The sequence below is a fragment of the Kryptolebias marmoratus genome, linkage group LG3 (genome assembly GCF_001649575.2).
Source record: "Kryptolebias marmoratus isolate JLee-2015 linkage group LG3, ASM164957v2, whole genome shotgun sequence".
NCBI lineage: Eukaryota > Metazoa > Chordata > Actinopteri > Cyprinodontiformes > Rivulidae > Kryptolebias > Kryptolebias marmoratus.
Window position 1 is genome coordinate 17181492 of NC_051432.1, and position 19815 is coordinate 17201306.

Sequence of the window (19815 nt, forward strand, 5' to 3'; positions counted from 1 at the left end):
GTAGGGGGTGGGGTGGGGGCACAGCTGGGGAAAATGAGAGGAAATTCACATTTGGGGAAAAGCTTTACCAAGAAAGGCAGAAGGCGATACGGTTCCATTGCTCCGGGACACCATGACACTGATCCCAGTCTCAACAAAGGGCACAGAGAAGTCGATGACCTCTGACCTCTCTTCATTGATGGTCAACGACCCGACGGCCATGATGGCCTTCTTGTACACCACCTGACAAATGGATAAAAAGAAAGTTACACTGACGACATGAGTAACCGTCTTGTACAGCAGACATAAATAAAGTGAACGCTAAATATTTGTACAAGATCATACGGTTTATCTTTTGAGACATTCCTTCTAGTTTTATTTTGGATGTAAAATATCAGAATGACTCTTGGTATACCACAAAATGTCAGCCGTAGTTGGAGGGCGCTTTCAGCTGTATCAAATGAAAAATAAGAAATACAGCTATCTTTTTTTGCAGTGCTGACATTTCTGTCAGAATGCATTCAAACAAACAGTCATTCTGCTTTTAATATTGTCTTTTTTTTTACGTAAGAGATGTCATGTCTTTTAAAATTTAATAATTTAAACTCTCAAACTTCCTGCTCCGTTTAAGGTTACCTCAAAACTGGATCAGACTGTAAGATTTCATTATCAGTTTTGACATTGACAGATTTTTCTTTGATAGGGTTTCGATCGGATTTAATGTGCGATTGAATAAATTACTTCCAGAAAACAGAGAAAGAAAAGTAAAGAAATAATCCTTACGATACCCTGAATCAATTTGTAACCTGGGTCCATGTGGTATAATTAAAAAAAACATTGAGTTATATTTATTTTAAGAAGATTTAAAAATTAAACAATGCATTCAAATATTTATGAACATTTAAAAGAATACATTTGTCTTAAAAATTACACATTAAAAGAAAAAGTGCCTCAGGTAGCATTTTTTGTGAAGATTTACAATGAACTGAATTAAAAATCTGTTGTAGAATCTTTGTTAATGGCATAATTATGAACTTCAAGAATTAATAAACCCACGGGAGATAAAACAATTTTAATATAACTTATTTATCGGCATTCTACAGTTTTATCGTTTTACACAGTCAGTTTAAAAGGACATTCATGTTTCATCATAAGAACGAACAATCGGTCTACAGTTTATCTTGAGTCAATCCCACACATAACTGCCCCACTGATGTAAATGCTTTTCCTCTTTTTTAAGGAAATTAGACTTTTTTCTTGTTTGTTGAAGACGTTTCGCTTCTCATCCGATGAGCTTTCTCATTTCAAAACTGAAAAACGTGGAGTTTTTGAAGCTGCAGAGAGTTGCTCTGTTTTATTGCGAGCTACACTCATATGCAAACCACTCTCCCTCCCCTCCCTCTTTAGGGTCGTTAGTTGCTTCAGCTGCAAGTGGGCCACATATATAAAAAAATACTCAGGGTGTGAGGGTCACAGGAACTATTTTGTAAAACGTCTTCAAACCACAACTTCAGACATGGCAGCAAACATTCAGTCTCTCACAGTTTCAGTCTAAAAACAAAAAAAGTAACTTTTGTCTGGTTAATGTTCGAGCTCCCTGTTGACAGCTCTCTTGTTTGGTGCGACCAATGGCCACTTGATTTTGGTGAAAACATGTGAGCCGCCCCTATGCTTTACCTCTTCGTTCTCCCAACTCTTTTGGAAAACTTGCTTAAGGTATAGAAGTAGCTCTGATATGTATTGCATATTTTTAGCATCATATTCATACAAACCAGTTTGAAGTGTTGGCAGATTTGTGGGGGGCTAATTTCTTTTTAAAAGGGACATATTGGGCCTGGAATAGGCCTGATCTAAAGGGCATGACGTCTGGAATACTGCACTTTTTAGTTAGAAGTGAGAAAACTCCTCAGATGAGCAGCAAAATGTCAAGAATCGAATTCAAGAATCGAGTAGGGGTTCAGTAGCCTTTAAAAAAAGTACTTGGGGTTACCATGTCCTCAATGATCACCCAAACAACAACAAACCAGTTTTTGACCCACCTTTAAAAGGTTTTTGGCTCAGCAGTTTCAGTTTGATGCTCACTGAAGTCTTTAGCTGTGTGACTTTGTACCTCTCTTTCACCCCATTTCTTACCCAAATCAGGTTATATGACCCTGCCCCCCAAATAAATAAATAAATACACTGTACAATAAGAACCTAAGGGAACCAATTTCACAGCTGAATATTGCACTTATTGTCCTACTTTAAGTCAAACAGAATAACACAACCCATTTTACTGACAGAGGAGCAGGCTCTACCTCTCCAACCATGCCGTTCCACACGTTGTTGATCTTCTTCCCGTGTTTTCCATTGGTCACCAGGTAGAGATCGTAAGTAAACTTGACGTTCCTGGCAATTTTCTTCAGAATGTCAATACAAAAACCCTTGCAGCACTGTTTGATGTAGGCACCTCCTCCTGATGTGCTGTTACTGCAAAGCGAAATCACACACACAACAAGAAAACGTGTTTTAATCATAGTTTCTTTGGACTATCAGATAACACCTGGTATTAAAAAAAAAAAAAAGCGAGGAGTGTGTTTGTGACTATATGAGCTGTTTGCCCTCGCCACATCTGGTGGTTCAGTCAAACTGTAAAACTAGAGACAAATAGTGCTGAAAGGCAGAGAGTTTGAATGGTGTGTGTGTGTGTTTTCCTCCCTTAGTGCCAGCTAACCAAACCAGATGAAAACACAGGGGTGCTGAGCAGATGCTGCCGGGCTTTAAATAGAGTTTACAGAGCAACCAACTCACATGATTAAAATATCAGCTGTCCTCTCCTCATCGTGTTTCTGTGTCTTTATTTCCTCTTCGGTTCCTGGAGCTACTCCTCCAGAACAAACAGCATACCTGCTCATTCTGCAGCTACGCAGACAAAGGATGCCCAGAATGAAAACAGATGTTTGAGTAAACTTCCCTGACAGACGTCCCCGAAGACCTCGGAGCGGCAAAGGAAACTGAATTGTTGGATCAAATGATTCTCATAATCTATTAAACCCTACCAGCTTTTTCAAACACATTTCCATTAAAACTTAATTTCACTCCCATGTCAGCCATCTTTGATGTAGCATATATGGATTGCTACGGTAACTCCGTGACCTTTTCACTTGGCATTTTGGCTAAATCCAATTCAAGAGAAAGTTCATGAAGAACTGAACGACTCACACAAATGAAACAGGGAGAACAACTGTAAGACATGATGTGAGAGATAAAAAAAAACAAAAAAACTTCATACAGACGTGTAATATATCAGTGACACGGTGTAGGATGAGCAAAAAATAAAAGTATACAGTGTTGTTGAGTATTTACAGTCTGGGCCTCAGGTGTTCAAATGCACACACAAACTGTATACATTAGTTCTTCCCAGCTGAGCCCCCTTTAAGTCCTTATGTCGCCATGTAAACAAACATTTACACATAAGCGCACACAGCAACAACAGACTCTCAGCAACAGACTGTCAGTAGATAATTTATGCCATAAAACAATCAACACAAATAAATGAAATGGTAAATGTTGTACTTATTGATGGTTGGGTGTGTGTTAACTCACTGACTCTCAAACATGTACCACTCCATTCATGTTGGTGATTTACGACTAAAACTATTAAATAAACCAGGACTTGTTTTAACCAGAAATATGTCTGTGAACCAAAAAAATCTGACATTCTGATCAGACTGAATTCTAAAGTGGGGTCTGTGAAAAGGTTGTGAACAATTATGTTTTTATTGTTTATTATCGTGTCTGTGTTTGTGTTTGTTTGTCTGTATTAATAGAAAATTTTCTTATGTATCAGTGAATGGATTTCTTTTTAAAATTCAAGAAAACAATCACTGGGTTGACATCTATAACAGATTAATGTTTGGAGTCAACTTGATTCAAGATGGCTGCCACAAGAAAGCAATCTTAGCAAATACAGAATGGCTATAACTCCGTAAGTTATCAAGAAAAGATGAGTCTAAAACTCTGGCATTAAAGGTGGTGAGTAACATACATCTCCTCAAGTAAAAGTCTAGGCTTTTAATATTTCCTGATCGGTCTTTGGCTGATCTGAATTTGGAGAAATAGGGTTTATTTCTTAGCTAGCGGCTGGTCCGAACAGCTCCAATCTGAAAAAGTGCAACGCAGTTCATGCATTTACTATTTTACAAACCTTTACATTGGTGTCAGCTTCGCATTACACAGTAATATTCAATTCTGGGGTTCTTTTCAAGCACAAAGAGCAGCAGCTACCTGTAGGACTTCAGGTGCGTCAGGAATATCATTAAATTTCTGCTGGAATTAACGATGTAATGTAAAACTGACAGCAGTGAAAAGCTTTAAGAATAATGTTTGCATAAACTTGTTCTGAAATTTCAGTTTTAAGACAGCAGCAAACCACTGTGGTCTTGCCCCCTGTGATGGAATTTTATATCGATGTAATGGAATTTTATTTTTTGTGCTGCTCCGTCTTCTCTTTTAATAAGAATTGTTAATCTCGTGTGGTCAGCGCTGCGGGCAGGTCAGAAAATAACGGACGAGGAAAGAAGTGTCTCTGCACCCTGATAATGGCAAAAGGGTAACGATCACCTCGTAAATAGTTTAGCCGTTTGCTTTTGTCAGGAAAAGGGTTGTAAAAGTTAACAGTTTGAGAGACATTTGGCCATAAGAAGGCTGTGAAACAACTTCTCCCTGAGCCTCGCTGTCAGAACGCAGAGCGTGTCACTGCTGCTCCGATTTCTGCAGAAAGAGAGAAAGACCAAAGACAATCTGTGTCTCCCATGTCTCATGTTTCGTTTTTATTTCAGCTTCTCCACAAACCCTGCTCTGACTAGTTGTTAGCTTGACAATCTGGTGAAAATTCAACTCTATTTCTCCAAGCTGAGGTCATTCAAAGACCGATCTTAATTACAATTTTTCCACAAAACCCCAATTCGAACCATCTGAAGTATCTCTTTATTGTTTACCAGCTGTAATATTATTTTGTACTCTGAATATTTTGTGTCAAAGCAAAACAATCAGAAGTCACACAGGACAATAGTGAATCCTTTCACACAGTCGTGTTTAACTCTGTGACTTTTGGAGCGGCAACACAGATACCCCTCAGCTTTGTTTCGAGCTGGTGTTGCATTTGTGTAACGCTGTTATGCACGGCTAATTAAAAAAGTCCCAGAGATTTTCTGTGGGGCGTAGAGCTGGAGTTCTCACAGTCCGAATTAAACATCAATATCGTTTATTGCAAAATACTCTAACGAGGTTCGGCTTTGCGCTGGAACTCTGCGCCTCGTCCAGGCTGCTGCAGGAAGGGTCAAACTGCAGACTCCTGTGTTTTATTGCAGTACGTTAATATTTCATTAAGTATTCTTTCAATAATCTGAAGGTCAGTTCCCAGATCGGCTGTAATGCCAGCCTGCACCGAGCTGACTTGGACACAGGCAGTCTTACAGTATAATGGTCCCAGTAGTTATATCACAGCCTCAAGGAATAGCTGACATTCTTCTGCCTGGTTGTCATCTTTTCTACATCAGGTCAACCAATGACACTTTCCTCCCTGGTTCCGTTAGCCTTTGCATTTTGAGCAGGCATGAAAAACATCTTATTTGTGTAATTTCTGATGCAGCGCTCACACCATTGTGTTCCAGTTTTTTGAATTTTTCCTATACCTTTTTTTGCAATCTACCCTCTTCTGCATATTTTTGTTACTTTAGTCATTAATTTATGAAAACATTCAGCTCATTCAGGAGATAGGTGTTATAACTTTAGCTTTCTGTAACTTTTATAATTTTCAAAATATTTGACTTTATTTATTAATTTCCCTGCTACCATTTTGATACTTTTAGCTACTTAAGATTTAGTCTAGTCTTTTGGTACTTTTAATTTTTAGTTACCCTTTTGTTGCTTTAGCTACTGTTGTTTTACTTTCAGCTAACCTTTTGTTATTTTTACATTTTAACGAGCATTTTACTGCTTTTAGATTTAGATGGTGTTTTGCTACTTTTGACTTTTAGACATTTTAAAATATTTTTGCTTCTTCCAGCTTTTAACTAGTGTTTTGCTCGTTTTAGCTTTTAGCTAGCTTTCTGCTTCTTTTGGCTTTTACAACCCGGTTTCAGCTTTTTCAGCAAAGTCATTCAGCACTCAGCATCCGCAATGCATTTTCACAGAAAATGCAATTTCTTTAGTTTGACGAGTATTTCATTACAATTTGTCATTGTGGTCACAGTGTTTGTCAGCTTACTTACACTGAGAAGAACATAGAACAAAATTACTATTATTTGATGCAAATCAGTAAATCAAAATTCAAATTTTCTCTTTTTTCTTAGTTTTTGTGAAGTGTGAACTGGTACAAAACAACAACAGTTAAAAAATAGTAGAGGAAAGCAGGGGAGGAAAAATAAGGCTGCTTTTTTTATTTATTTACTTATTTATTTATATTTTTTAGAGAATACTGTGTGAGAAGATTGCTTTTGTCCACACTTGGACAATTTTTCACCCAGGGACCACAAGGAAACGAAAACGTTGTGTCATATTTCTGGATGAAAAATCACTCAAACGACCTTTCTTTTTCTATTTCTTTTTTTGCCTTAATATTACTCATTATTCCCACCTAATAGATTGAAGTGTAAAACGGTAGATTCCCGAGTGGAAAGGCAGCTGATCCAAAAATAGAACAACTACCAGCACATGTGCGTCAACAGCTTTGTGCACGCGGACACAGAAAGCATGTCAAAGCCCTAAATGTATGGACACACACAGGGATGGCTGCACACAGAAACTGCAAATGTAAATGAAGGCCGAGAGGAAAGAAGCCTCCTTGCTCTTTGACTTCGACTGTGGTGAAATGGCTTCAGAGAAACACATGACCCGCTCAGGTCAAGAGATAAACTGTCCATGAGTGGTGACTCAGTCGTCTAATTGTTCATGCCTGCAGTGTTGCTAATCTAAGTGGTTGTTATGATACATCTCTCTTTCTCGTGGCAGCCCCATCTGTCAGTCTGATATGAAAACTTTTATTATAGTCGACTGCAGCAAAAACAAATCTTCAACGAGAACTGCAAGCAGTTATCATTGGGGTCCAAGTCCCTTGACACATGTCCCAACCCCAATCATCCAAGGATCTGTTGAGGCACCGGCTTGTAGCTTCTTTATCTTGATGCCTATTTGTCTCCCCAAGATCCTTATAGAGCGTGAAGGTTAGTTTACCACACAAATACAAACCAGCTATTTTCCTTTGTTCGAAACCCCCAATGATAGTGCCCCCTATGGGAGGACATATCTGATTATTTTTGTGGTTTGCATACACTAGCCGTAGTTACCACCATGTAAATATAACCTCAAAACTCCTTGCTGTTTGGGCTGCAGTTTGACTTTTATTTACAGAAGAAAAATGAAAAGAAGAATAATAAAATAAATGGAGCAGTTTCAATAGGGTTCCATGCTCCGCTGGATGCATGGAAACACGGATGTTCCCTTCCCTCCGCAGGCTTGGACCCCTAAAGAGAGTAATTAGAGTTGATTTTTTTAATGCTCCTCTCCTGTGGCTGCCACTGACAGTCCTGTCCTATATTATCCAATGCTACCCAGCACTAATGACCATTCCAAGTTGTCTTCTGTCTGGTTGAGATGCTGGGTTTTATGAAACTGAGCACAGCAGGGTTGTTAATCACGAGTAGGAGACTTTCTGTAAAAATCGACTGCACTCGTTTTATGACCAGTGATCTATCAAAATCAAATACAGATTCGGAACTGAGCGAATGATAAACCAGCAGTAATTATGCTTAATAATAATTTACTACTAGCTGCTTCTGTACAGATGAGCTCAGACAGGAGCTACATCATAAAAATTAATAGCGAAAAAACAACAGCGTTTTTGTCATGCAGAGGCTTTTAGGCATCTAAATTAGAGCTAAACTCAATACGTCAAAGAACAAAGGTTTCTCTGAGAAAGTTTTACGTTCACTCACTGTTTGACAACATAAAAGAAAGCTGGTAGGAAATGTCAGTCGCTGGTCCATGAGATATTTTGCTAACACATGCCCTCACAAACACTCAAACACTGGCAATGACATGATCACCTGCCACCACGAAAGGCAGGCCATGATGAACGTATTTAAACAATAAAGCTTAGCTACAGCTAATGTGAGTCCTTTTAGTGCACTATTATTATTGCAAAGGAGAAACTACAATACATTATAGCACTGAGGTTGAAAAAGATTTTGCATATATAAATTATTACTACGATCATTTCAAGAATTTGCACAGGAAGATGAATGAATGTGGATTTGTGGAACATTTCCATTCCATTAGCTGCTATGAAAAGCTGTAATGACAGAATGTAAAATGTTCCGCAGATCTAAAAGGGATGTCAGACAAACAAACTAAAGGAAACACACAAAGAAAAGAACCCAAGTTAACTGAGATGCGTGACGTCTTTTTAAACTGTGGGTTTAAAACTAAAGTGGTAAAACTCAGAGGGAGGAGGTGTTTTATTAACAACAGAATATGTAGATTAATTACATGCTGTCCCTGTGGAGGAGGGACATTTTCCTATTGAGGAAGTTTCAGTAAGAGGAGTGAAGGCCAGGTGAATTAGCGAGGACGCTGCCACAAGAGATGGGGGGGAGCTAAGTGACGTTGTGTAGCAGAGCATCCGCTGGCAAGTTTGAACAGAGCGTAGCCTGCAGACACGACGCACGAGTCCCGCAGGGGCCCGGGATGCCAGGACCAGAATCTGTAATTTGATGTGAACAGCCACTGGCAGCCGGTGGGGGGGTGGGGGGAACATACGGAGACGACAAAGGAGAACTTGGAGAGGTTGACAACAGGACAGGCTGCATTGTAGCTGCTGAGCAGAATACTACAGAGGCCCGCCTTTGTGAGAGTTTCAGCAGAACAGGTGAGTGGTGAGGGAAGGTTCCACAGCGTTCCACCTTAAAGATTGCTTCAGCTTCTGTCTCCAGGTAGAACACAGGCTGAGATTTTTCAACAGGTTTACCGGAGATGGATTGATGTCAGTTTGATATACAGCTCTTTGGATGCTTCAGAGTCAACCAAAGCTAATTTTAAAGGAAGAAAATGTCTCAGTTTGGGGGATTTTGTGGTTAATTAGTACAGTTTGTGTTCAGACTTCTTAGTTTTGTGTTCTTAGCTGAGAAATCAGGATGTTTCTCTTTTTTGTTTTACTGCCTGTAACGTTTACATTCTTTAGTTTCTTGCTGTTTATCAGCATGTTTTGTCCCCTGATCGTTGCTGCCATTATATTTTCAGTTTTCTTTGTTTCTTGTAGCCATCGTGTTCCCTCAGTTTCCCTGTTACTGCTCTGCCACTCACACCTGCTGTCAATCTGTAATCCCCCAGCTGCATCCAGTCTGTAATCACCCTTCCTCCTATTCCAAAGCTAACATACTTTACTCAACAAATACAAGTGTAAATATGTACACACACAATAAATTGTTGGCCATCAAATTCCGTACAGCTTTTTTTCACCAGTGTTGACCTATTTTCTGTCACTTTGGCTCTTTCTGTACATAAACAAGTGGTAGATGGCATCCGGTCACAAATTCTGCTAACAAATGTTAAACAAAATTTGCACAATACTTTTGTCAAATCGATGGTTAATGCGTTATTAAGTTTATTACTTAGTGAATTTTAATTTGAATGTGAATTTTTGAATAGAACTAATTTTTAAACAGGTCTTCCTGACTTTGCAATGAGTACCTTTAAGGTTCAAAAACTTAAACAATGCTAAGACAGGATCCAAGAAGGCAGCTCCTTCTTTAATCAAAATGAGCAATAGAGGGACAATACTGCAAATAATAAATCACAACTACACTGCTTAAAACAAGCGGCGCATTCATGTGATCTAAAATAAAACGGAAACCCAACTAATAGAGCAATCAAATTAAAGTGGGTTACACTTGCAATTACAGGTTGATGTTAGCTCACCAACAGCAACAGAGAGCCAATAATTTTTATTGCTGAAAGAATTGGTACTCTAATAACTAAATGAAAATTACTCAGCCTTCATATTCCACATACCACCCTGATTATTTATTACACTGTGAGCTATACATCTGTGTGTCAGTCTCAAACATAAACAGATGGTGAGTCATTATTATATAAAGCAAAAACAAGTGGGCCCTGAATGGAAGAAAAAGTGGAGGAGCAAAGATGGACAATTATGTCGTCAGAAAGACTAAAAAGCACTTAAAAAGATTTTGTTAAAATCCAAAACAAAAGCATCTGTGGAGAGCATACAGTGCAGCTAAGAGAGTGTCATAATTCTTTTCTAACAACAAGAAATACCACCCTGCTTCACCTTTATTCATCTGAGATTTGGTTTGTTTTCAGAACAATTCAGGGTCTGTTTAACCTCCCGAGACGCCTCCAATTCCACGTATCAAACCCTCCCATGACACATTTATGACTTTCATTTGGCTTTTGATTTAATTTAGTGGTCAGGCGGTCCACTGAGTGTGTGGGTACTTACAGTTTGATATGTTTACGACAGGGCACAGAGTTCCTCATGCAGGTGCCTGTGAGGATGTCCACGTTGTCGACAATGACAAACGGTTTCTCCTCCAGAGTGACGATGGAGAGGTGGTTCTCGTCAGCGTCCTCGTCCCCGTGGGCGTTATACCTCGGCCACACTGGGAACATCAGTGACAACGTCCCGTTCTCCCAACGGCCCATCTGCGCGAGCACAGAATCAGGGACAGGAATCTAAATTAGGCGTTTTATTTTTAAATTTAGCTACTCTTATGTAAAAAAGAAAAAGGGGGAAAAAAAATCCCTGTGTTTGTTTGTTACCTTCTCCCACTTCCTTTCACTGTTCAAGACGATGACAACCAATCTGGGGTTGGCCTGGTAACCATCTGGAGTAAAGGATAGATCTCGTCCTTCGTTCCACACATGCATCATGTGTCTAAAACACACGGGAATGAAGAGAAGGAAACTGTTGTTTTCTGTCTGTCACGGTTTGTGCACAGGAGTTGATACATTTCAAACAACAAGTTAAACACTCGGTAATCACTGCGAGAGGATCTTCTTTAAATCAATGCTTTCTTCACCCACTGCATGTGTGTGCCTGCTTTGGTGTGAATCTGTGTGTGAGTGGTGGTGGGGGGGAGTCAGAGGCCACACATCTCTCCCATCAACATTCCGCATTGATTTCTCAACAGATATGCGCCTGAAAGACGAGTCACTGCCCTCGACTCTCTTACTCACTACTGCTCTCCTGCACACGAAACAGATCTGTTGCTGAAACATTTACACACTCACTAAAGTGAAGCAGTAGAAAAGAGAAAATGAGCCAGTTTTGCATGCAGTCATGTGGGATTAAGAATACATTCACTCCAGGAAAAAAAAAAAAAAAATCAGAACGCAAGGATGATCTGAGTGTTAAAACACAGGATAATAGCATGAATTCCCACTGTGAGGGAAGAAGTGCTGTCTGAGGAGGTTCAGTGAAAAGACTTATTCAAAGGATGGACACCATCTTGTCCTAAATGTTCTTTTTTTTGTTTTTAATATTGCACGCCGCCAAAAGGCGAAGGACAATTGTGATTTTGCTTGTATCTGGGTGTGTTTGTGCGTTCGACTGTTCACAGAATATCTTGTGAACCACTGGATGGTAGCTGAGACTGATCCCCAACACACATCCTGAGCACTAACAGACTGTCTAAGATCTTTCTTTAAAATTTAGCCAATAACTATAAAGTCGACTCTTTATGTCTGTTAACAAAATATCTCATGAACCGCTGGATAAAGTTTAATGAAACCTTCAGTAAAGAATCACAGGCTGTACGTCTACAACTGATTAACTTTTGAAGGCAGCCCAATTCAAAATGGCCACCACAGCTATTCAACATTAGCCAGCACAAAAATGACTATAACCCAGTCAGTTTTTACAGATATTGAGCCAAAACTCCCCATCATTCATAACACACTCTGTAAGCATGAAATTTTGCAATATTGCATGAGATCACACACAATGCTAATTTCAGTGTTTGACCAAAACAACTTCATCATATCTCAACATAAGATGAGCTTAGTCCAAAACTCTGGCATGAAAGGGTTTATTTTCATACAGAGTGCATACTGTGCAAAGGTTTTAAACCACCGAATATGTATGAACTTTCCTTCCAAGCAGCCAAACTTAAAATAATATTTAAAGTGGCCTTGATCAATAATTCTTTCAAAGTTTTTCTTTGGCTTTTGCCTATTTCTTAACTGGTTTTCTGTGCAGTCCTTCTACCTTTCCATGGTAGCATACTGTGCAGTTTATGCTTAAAAAAAAGATCAAGTGAAGTCCAACAAAAGAACTGTCATGAGAATCGACAACAGTCTTGGAAAGTAGTGTCTTTAAGAATCAAGAAAAACAAATCTAGCAAAGATCTGATGAAGGACCTGAGAGATGCATCATCCTACAGTCAATTATTTACCAGATGACAAGGTTTTATCTAATAACTCATTGTAAATTTTATTGTTGGTGCAAAGATACTTTTTATGTGTCAAACTCTGACATCTTTGATCATTTTTAATGGATTCAACTAAAGAAACAGAACCAAACTGCATCTCTGTGACAGGCTGCTGGTAGCAAAGTGCCTAAAAATCCACTTTAAAACTGGTTTTTGCTCATTTGTTTATGTGTCGACAACACTGGTTCATCCTTTCAGTCTAGGAGCCTGAATGATTCAAAGGTCAGAACTAAGTGGCTTAACAAACAATAAAACATTTCTCTGAAAATGATCAGGTGCTGGACTGAAAATGAGTAGCACAGCGTAGAAAAAAGTGACTTTACTGCTGCGTCCTAATTCCAAACGCACACTGTTTATTTTGTTCTTTTATTGTTATTTTTAATCAGGAATGTAGACAGCACAGTCAAACAGTACTTCTGAGTTTCCTGTGAGCTTCCAGGGGCACGAGGCCATGAAGGATTCATGCATAAACTCAAATATTGTGACAGAAAGTCAAGATGCATAAGAGGAATCCTTTGAGTCCTGCTTAGCGTGCACCCTGCAGGTGAAAACTATGATAATTACTCTCAACTCAAAAAGGTGGGATTTTATGTTGTCTCATCGGCAGGAGAGGTATTAATGTCGACGCACTTAAACGCTGTTGTCAGATCGAGGGTTAGAGACGTGCATCTGTTTTACAAAGACTCAGGAGTAGGCCTGTTTCTTGCCTCTTTCAAGGCGGTTTTGTCTCACACTGCGGGGAAAGTAAATAAAAGTGCACGCGGGCGTCACAAAAACACCAAACAGCTCGGCTCTGGATACACCCTCTCCCAGCAAATACAAATAATTAGCTTCACATGAACCTACAGAATTACACATAATAGACTCTTCAGTGCTCTGTAATTGAAGCTGTCTTTATTATAACTTACAATGGTTTCAGTTATTAGCAGCATGTTGAGATAAACATATATTTGTATTTCTTTTCTGAATTCATCATAGTGCAGCAGGTGATGCCCTTGTCGCAGCAAATTGCCACGGCTGAATACATATAGCGGAAACACTGTTGCAGTCTATTCTGGGAAACTGCTGTCTCCTTCGATCTCAGTTTTCTTGCCATTTTTGAAAGAAGAAGAAAAAAACAAAAAAAAACCTTTTTGATCTGAAGAGAAGAGACTGGAGTTTTTGAACAACCTCAGTTTGAAGAAATAAAGGGTAATTTTGACTGGAATAATGTGTTAACAGCTAGTCAGAATGGGACCAGGACCAGAGTAGACAGAAATAATAAAGGAGCTGGAAAGACTGAGATAGTTGATTTTTTTTATTTTTAATCAATTTATTACAAAAGCTGTGTTGAGCAGGAAATCCCAAGGAATGAGACGATTCCAAGCAGTAGAATATATGTAAGCTAAGACTGTAAGAAATGCCTTTAAAACAAGTTTATCAGAAATAAAGACAAGGCCACCAGCAGTTTCATTGTCACTGGAAAACCGTCTCACTTGATGGGCAGCGTGACCAACTATCAAACAGTCAAACTCTACAGGACATCTCAGAAGACCTACCACTAAATCCTCTTCTCCATAACACTGCTGTCCTAAAACAACTCCAATCTCAAAGATGCCATGGTTTTCACAAACACTTTCTTATATTTTTCTGTCTTTTTATTTTCCCATTACGTGGTTATTTATATAAAACTATATGTTTATTGGCGAGCAAGGTTTATAAATTAGTGTTTTCCATAAACCTCCCTGAAACTTTTGAGATTAACGTTATTTTAAAACAGCTGCAATTGGCTTTGGTTTTACTCAGACTAGTCATTAGCTCATCAATTCACTCAGAATGAAACAATTTCTTCCAACTGTTTAATCAATGAACAATTTTGACAACAGATTGTTCTTAACCTTTCCACAGAACTAGATAGATAGATAGATAGATAGATAGATAGATAGATAGATAGATAGATAGATAGATAGATAGATAGATAGATAGATAGATAGATAGATAGATAGATAGATAGATAGATAGATAGATAGATAGATAGATAGATAGATAGATAGATAGATAGATAGATAGACATGGTTTTCAGCGAATTTTACACTTTGTTTACACTGAGTGCGTACCAGCATTTCCGAATTGCATGTCAGTATATCTGGAAAACTACTGGAGTGAACTCCTTTAAACTGCACCATCAGGAAACCCTTTATCATGTTTGATTTCATACTTTGCAATGAGTACCTTTATTTAAGTAGCACTCCATGAATGAGAAAAGAAATGCTAATAATTTTCCTGCTTGTACCATTTGAGTGACAACATTTGATTTGTTGTGAGGTGAAATACTTTCAGCGGACATTTTTCTGAACACACAAATAAAGAGGAAAGTGTGGCTCGTTCTAAATCACTTCCTATCAGGGAAAAAGATGACAGCTTAGTGGGTTTGCCTCATTCACTGGTTACATCAAAACGTGTAAAACGAAACATTTTGAAATTTAAAAAAGGACAAACGCTCAGATACAGTAGCTTGACACGCCGATATTAATTCCTGTCAGGATAAAGTGACATGGAGTCCAGCAGGTCTGATAGTGTCTTTAAAGTGGCAGATCATGATGTCCTACACCCTCCTCTCCACCTCCTGCTGTTTATATGCTCACTGCGGCAAGATGGAATCTAGACTAATGTATGAAGGATTCTGATCACAGCCTTTTCCACTTCCAACTCAGAGTAAGGAAATCCAACCTGTCAGTTCATTATCACAAAACTGGCTGCAGCTGCTTGAACAAACTCTACCTAATAACTGTCAAAGACAAATAAAGTACCTCTAACAAAAAGAAGATTCTCAGTAAATCATATGTATCAGCTTGTGGTACTCGCGTACATTTGCTGATACGTATATAATGTAATGATCTAATAAAGGGAGGGAAATGGGATATTAAAGCCATAATGGGGAGAATGAACTATGGTTCTTATTCTAATGAGGGAACTCATAAGTCATTATGGATGTACAGTACAGAGCCGAGCAGCATGACCTTTATGTGTTAGTTGGTTTAATATAGACTTCTGAATTTATAATTGTGTTTTGGCCACTGCATGCTTCATATCCACGAGGCAGGCATCATATCAGAGCACAGAAACCTGACAGAAAGCATTATGACAAACAATCCAGTGGTTGTACATTTCCATTTGTTCGTGTTCAGAGTGGCTCTGGGCGCCTCTAATTGTGTCAAACTCAGCTTCACAGAAGACCAAAATTAAAAACTTGGTCCAAGCCAAACTCAATCAATATAATAAATAAACAAACAAGAAAAAAAAAACAGAAATCCTCCACATTTTTTGAATGTCTAATGTTAAAATATTCATACAAAAATACGAGCTTCACTTTTCTCAACGCGTCTCATTTAGAAATCTGAACAAATGTAGTTTACTGGTTACATTTAAAGCAAAATGCACCCCAGTAAACGTGAACGTTTAAACATCTGAACATACAGCTGCTGATATTTCACCTTGTAATTATAGGCGGAAACAGAAAAAGATAAACTGTAAATATAAATCCAAGCAGACACTGTAGCTCTGATATCAGCCCGAGCCACATACCTGACATCTTTATTTAGCTGCAGCTAGCTGTAACACTGCTGGTGCAGCCTGGGGCACTTCCAGCAGATATGTTATAATATTTCTGCCAAAATAACCATGTAATGCAAAACTGACAAAGTAGCACTTGCAAGAACTGCTATGAAATTTTTGAAATTGTTGTTTTAAGGCGGCAGAAATCCACACTGTTCTTGCCACGCTCGGACTAACCATTATCTTGTCAGACCAGTCAGAATAAAACTCTATTTCTCCAAATGGAGGTTGTTCTAAGAGCCATCTACAATAGGCAATATATTAATTGTTTATAACCTTTACCCCCACTTTAAGCTGTCTGCTCTAAGTCTTCCCTTCTTGTTTGTAGGTCCAGAACAGATCCTCATCTCAGAGACTTCAGAGAGGAGTCCACGCTCAGGATCGTGCATTTAAACGTGAACCCACAGACAAAAAATGTGCCAGCCACAGAGCCATGTAACTAAATAAGCGAGGGAACAAAACTAATAAAATCTGCTTTAATACTGACTTAATGACAGTGAGCCCTGCCGTGATCTGAAGCAGGCGCAGAAATATACTCACACCACCACACGCATCAGAGCAATAAAAACATAACTGTCTGCCTGAGCTACAGCTCTTTGTCTCCCAGCTAAGGAGACACAATTGGCTTAAAAACTGAGCCGCCCTGTGCACAAAAGTTGACACTTTTAAATGTCATTAAAAATCGCAATGTTTAACACTGCTGTCGCCTCTGCTTGCTTTCTCCACACTTTCCCTCTCGTTGGAACATTTTAAAGACTTATGCAAGACTATGCTGAACACAAACTGAGTTATGCAAGTCCCCAGACCTTGATCTCCTTACTCTCATCTCTATCTCTTACGCTTGCACACACACACCTGCGCAGGGCACTTGGTGGGAGCTTCCCGGGGCTCCTGTCTGACGGTGTGCTGAAGCAGCTGCTCTGGGCCTCTGGCAGCTCTCCCTTCTCTCGCAGCATGGAGGTGGCTGCAGAGGAAATGATGCCCACCCCGTCCCGCACCCTCGTCTCCAGCGGGTACTCCCAGTCATCGTAGGACACAGAAATCATACCCAGGGGATACATCTGCAAGGAAAGGAGATCTAATGAGCCCCACATCAGCTGTGTAGGATTAAATGTCACATCTGTTCAGCATCCCCCCCCAATTTTAAACATCCATATGTGATTCTCAAAGATGTGAAGCAGGCAGGTTTTTTGGTTCCATGTGCCATCCTGAAATAATTCAGAGCTGGTGATTACATAAGTGTGGCAGACTCTTTGTTCCAAGACTTAGTTCATCTCTCTGAATCTGTCATTCTACCCTACAATACTTTCTTTTCACATTTCAGCTTGCCATTGACTTTAGAATCATATCTAGTCTGACTCAGATATGAGCATTCCTGTCAAGCAGAATAATGAATAACAGAGACGAGAAAAAATGTGTTTGAAAGGCTTTGGAGAAAAGGGCAACCAAACACTGGATATAATTTTGTGTCTGACGTGAGAAGAACATTTGAGCTGATTATACTGTGTACAGCAGAACGAGTACACCTCTGTGTATTATCACGTATGTGTTGAGTGACTCAAAATTGTGTCACCTTACTGTGATGTCAGTATTTATAATTTAAACTGCAGCGTTTAAAAAGCAAAACAAAATACAGTTTTGATTTACTGCTTTAAAATACAAGCCTTTGGGCACAAATTCCATAAATATTTTGTGCTTGTAAATCAGAATGTGTGGTTGTGAATTAAGTTTTGTAACCTTGTAAACCAAAAAGTTACTTTTTTGCCTTGTTAATGTCTGTTTACAGCTACAAAGCAAAAAAAAAACTATGTGTAAAACTCTGCCTGTGAGTTTCATTTTGCACTTATGAATTTTGACTGGAGTTTTCTTCCCTCTCAGCTGATTGGTCAATGCCTTGTCAATCAGAAATTTAACAATCCAATCAGAGAACAGATGGGTTTGGCTGTCAGGTTGGTGCTTAAGTGAGCTGCAGATCCTGGAAGAACAGTGAAGTATCAAGATGGAGGACAGCGACTTGTGGCCTCCAGGCTATATCCGACCAATAATGTCATTCAATTCGACCTTTAGAGTATTTATTTAAAAGAATATGCTCTATTTGATACAGGAATCGGCTGCAGCCCAGGTCAGAAAGGGGTAATAATGGTAAGGCCTTAACTTCCTAGTGGGTTTTACAGATGGGATACTTTCCTGACCAAAAACAAACAAACAAAATAAAACCTCCAGATAATTGTATTTGGGTGTTTTGTGCTAATTCACTTAAATCTTTCCTTGCTGCTATATGCTCAAATACTGTGTGTACTATATTTTATGTGTATGCAGGACCTTTGTATCAATTGTATATCCCCACATTTCATACACTTTTCTAAAATACAACAAGGCAGCACCCATAAACCAGACATTTTAGCTTCGATTTTGGACATTGGAAGTTATTGGATTTGCTTTGTTCATCTTTATTTATGATGATGTGTTTTACATGCTTGGGAGGATCCAAGTTTCAATTAGCGGAATCACATCACCTCTTTTCTTCCACATTCGGAACCATAGATCTTCTAACATTCGTGCCAAAAGGCTGTCTATAGCACAAAATCAATGTTTTACTTAAATGTCAAAAACTGACCTAATCTCGTTTTATGTCACTCCCCTCCCTGTTAGCTTCCTGTAATAAGAGCATATTCATGCTGAGCTCAGATGACTGAATCAACTAAAAGTACCTGAGCATCAACCTGCTAATCTTTCTTATTTAGTTTTTTCAATAGTTCTTTAAAAAAAAAAAAAAACAAGTCTGACACCATGCTAAGTCCTTTACACTGGCCGAGCTGTCACAGAAACTCAAATTCACTAAATCGCTCAGATACAATATGTGCCAAGTCCAAAGCACTTTCCTACACATTTTCTAAAGTATTATTTTAGAAGGACGAATACCGCACCTCTGATTAGTGGCACTAAGGTTCGTTCTGTACCTTCTGACAACTGCTTTTAGTTCCTTCATCTTTTTCTGTCTTTGTGATGTCTCAAATTTTGAGCTTTTTTCCCCTCATGGAGTCTTGCTGCAAACATAGACATACAGCTAATAGGTCCAAAACTTACAAAAATCATTTCACCACTATGTTTATGCAACTCGGCTACGAGGAAAGTGCAAGTCCACTGTGTTTCGTATCTGTGTTCAGAGGTATTGTAATGTGTGTCAGATTGCTAAAGTGTTTTCCTGATAATGAGTTTCTTTTCTGAGGCTGTTTTTAATGTGATTTTTCTGCACTCTTTGTTTAATATCCTCTATAAGCAAAAAGGACCCCACTTCTCACTTTACAAATAACACAATAATTCAGAGTGATACAATTATGAATTACTTGACATTTAGGTGATGCAAAGTGGTGTCCTCATTTCTGTTGTGCACCAGCTTTTAATTATTTTCTCACATGTTTATGGTATTTAGACGGCACCGATAATTTAGACGGATGATATTTAGATAATATCTGAATGTAATGTTTTCCAACACCCTGGTTTGAGGCTAAGCAGATGTTGTTTAGCACACAGAGAAAATATGCGCTGAACAAAGCGGTGTTAAAAGTGATCACTGCTGAATTAAAAGAATAATCACCATCATTAATTGTGTGAATGCTTTTAAGCATTCACACCATTGTTTTCCTGTTTCTCTTTATTATCTATTATTATCTATTATTATCTATTCTTTAACTATTCCGTACGTTTTTTGGCACCTATCTCCTTCCACAATTTTTCAGCTATTTCAACC

The 19815-nt window shown here is 38.7% G+C and overlaps 1 protein-coding gene across 1 annotated transcript in view; it reads right to left on the bottom strand.

Moving 5' to 3' along the window:
- grin2ab (glutamate receptor, ionotropic, N-methyl D-aspartate 2A, b) overlaps positions 1 to 19815 on the bottom strand; it is a 118697-nt gene that overhangs the window by 17809 nt on the left and 81073 nt on the right. The window contains exons 8-12 of the mRNA XM_017424559.2: positions 16920 to 17125; positions 10801 to 10915; positions 10481 to 10683; positions 2277 to 2448; positions 69 to 222 (exon numbers count right to left, since the gene is read on the bottom strand). Coding sequence (XP_017280048.1) covers positions 69 to 222; positions 2277 to 2448; positions 10481 to 10683; positions 10801 to 10915; positions 16920 to 17125 — 850 coding nt within the window. The remainder of the gene's footprint in view (positions 1 to 68; positions 223 to 2276; positions 2449 to 10480; positions 10684 to 10800; positions 10916 to 16919; positions 17126 to 19815) is intronic.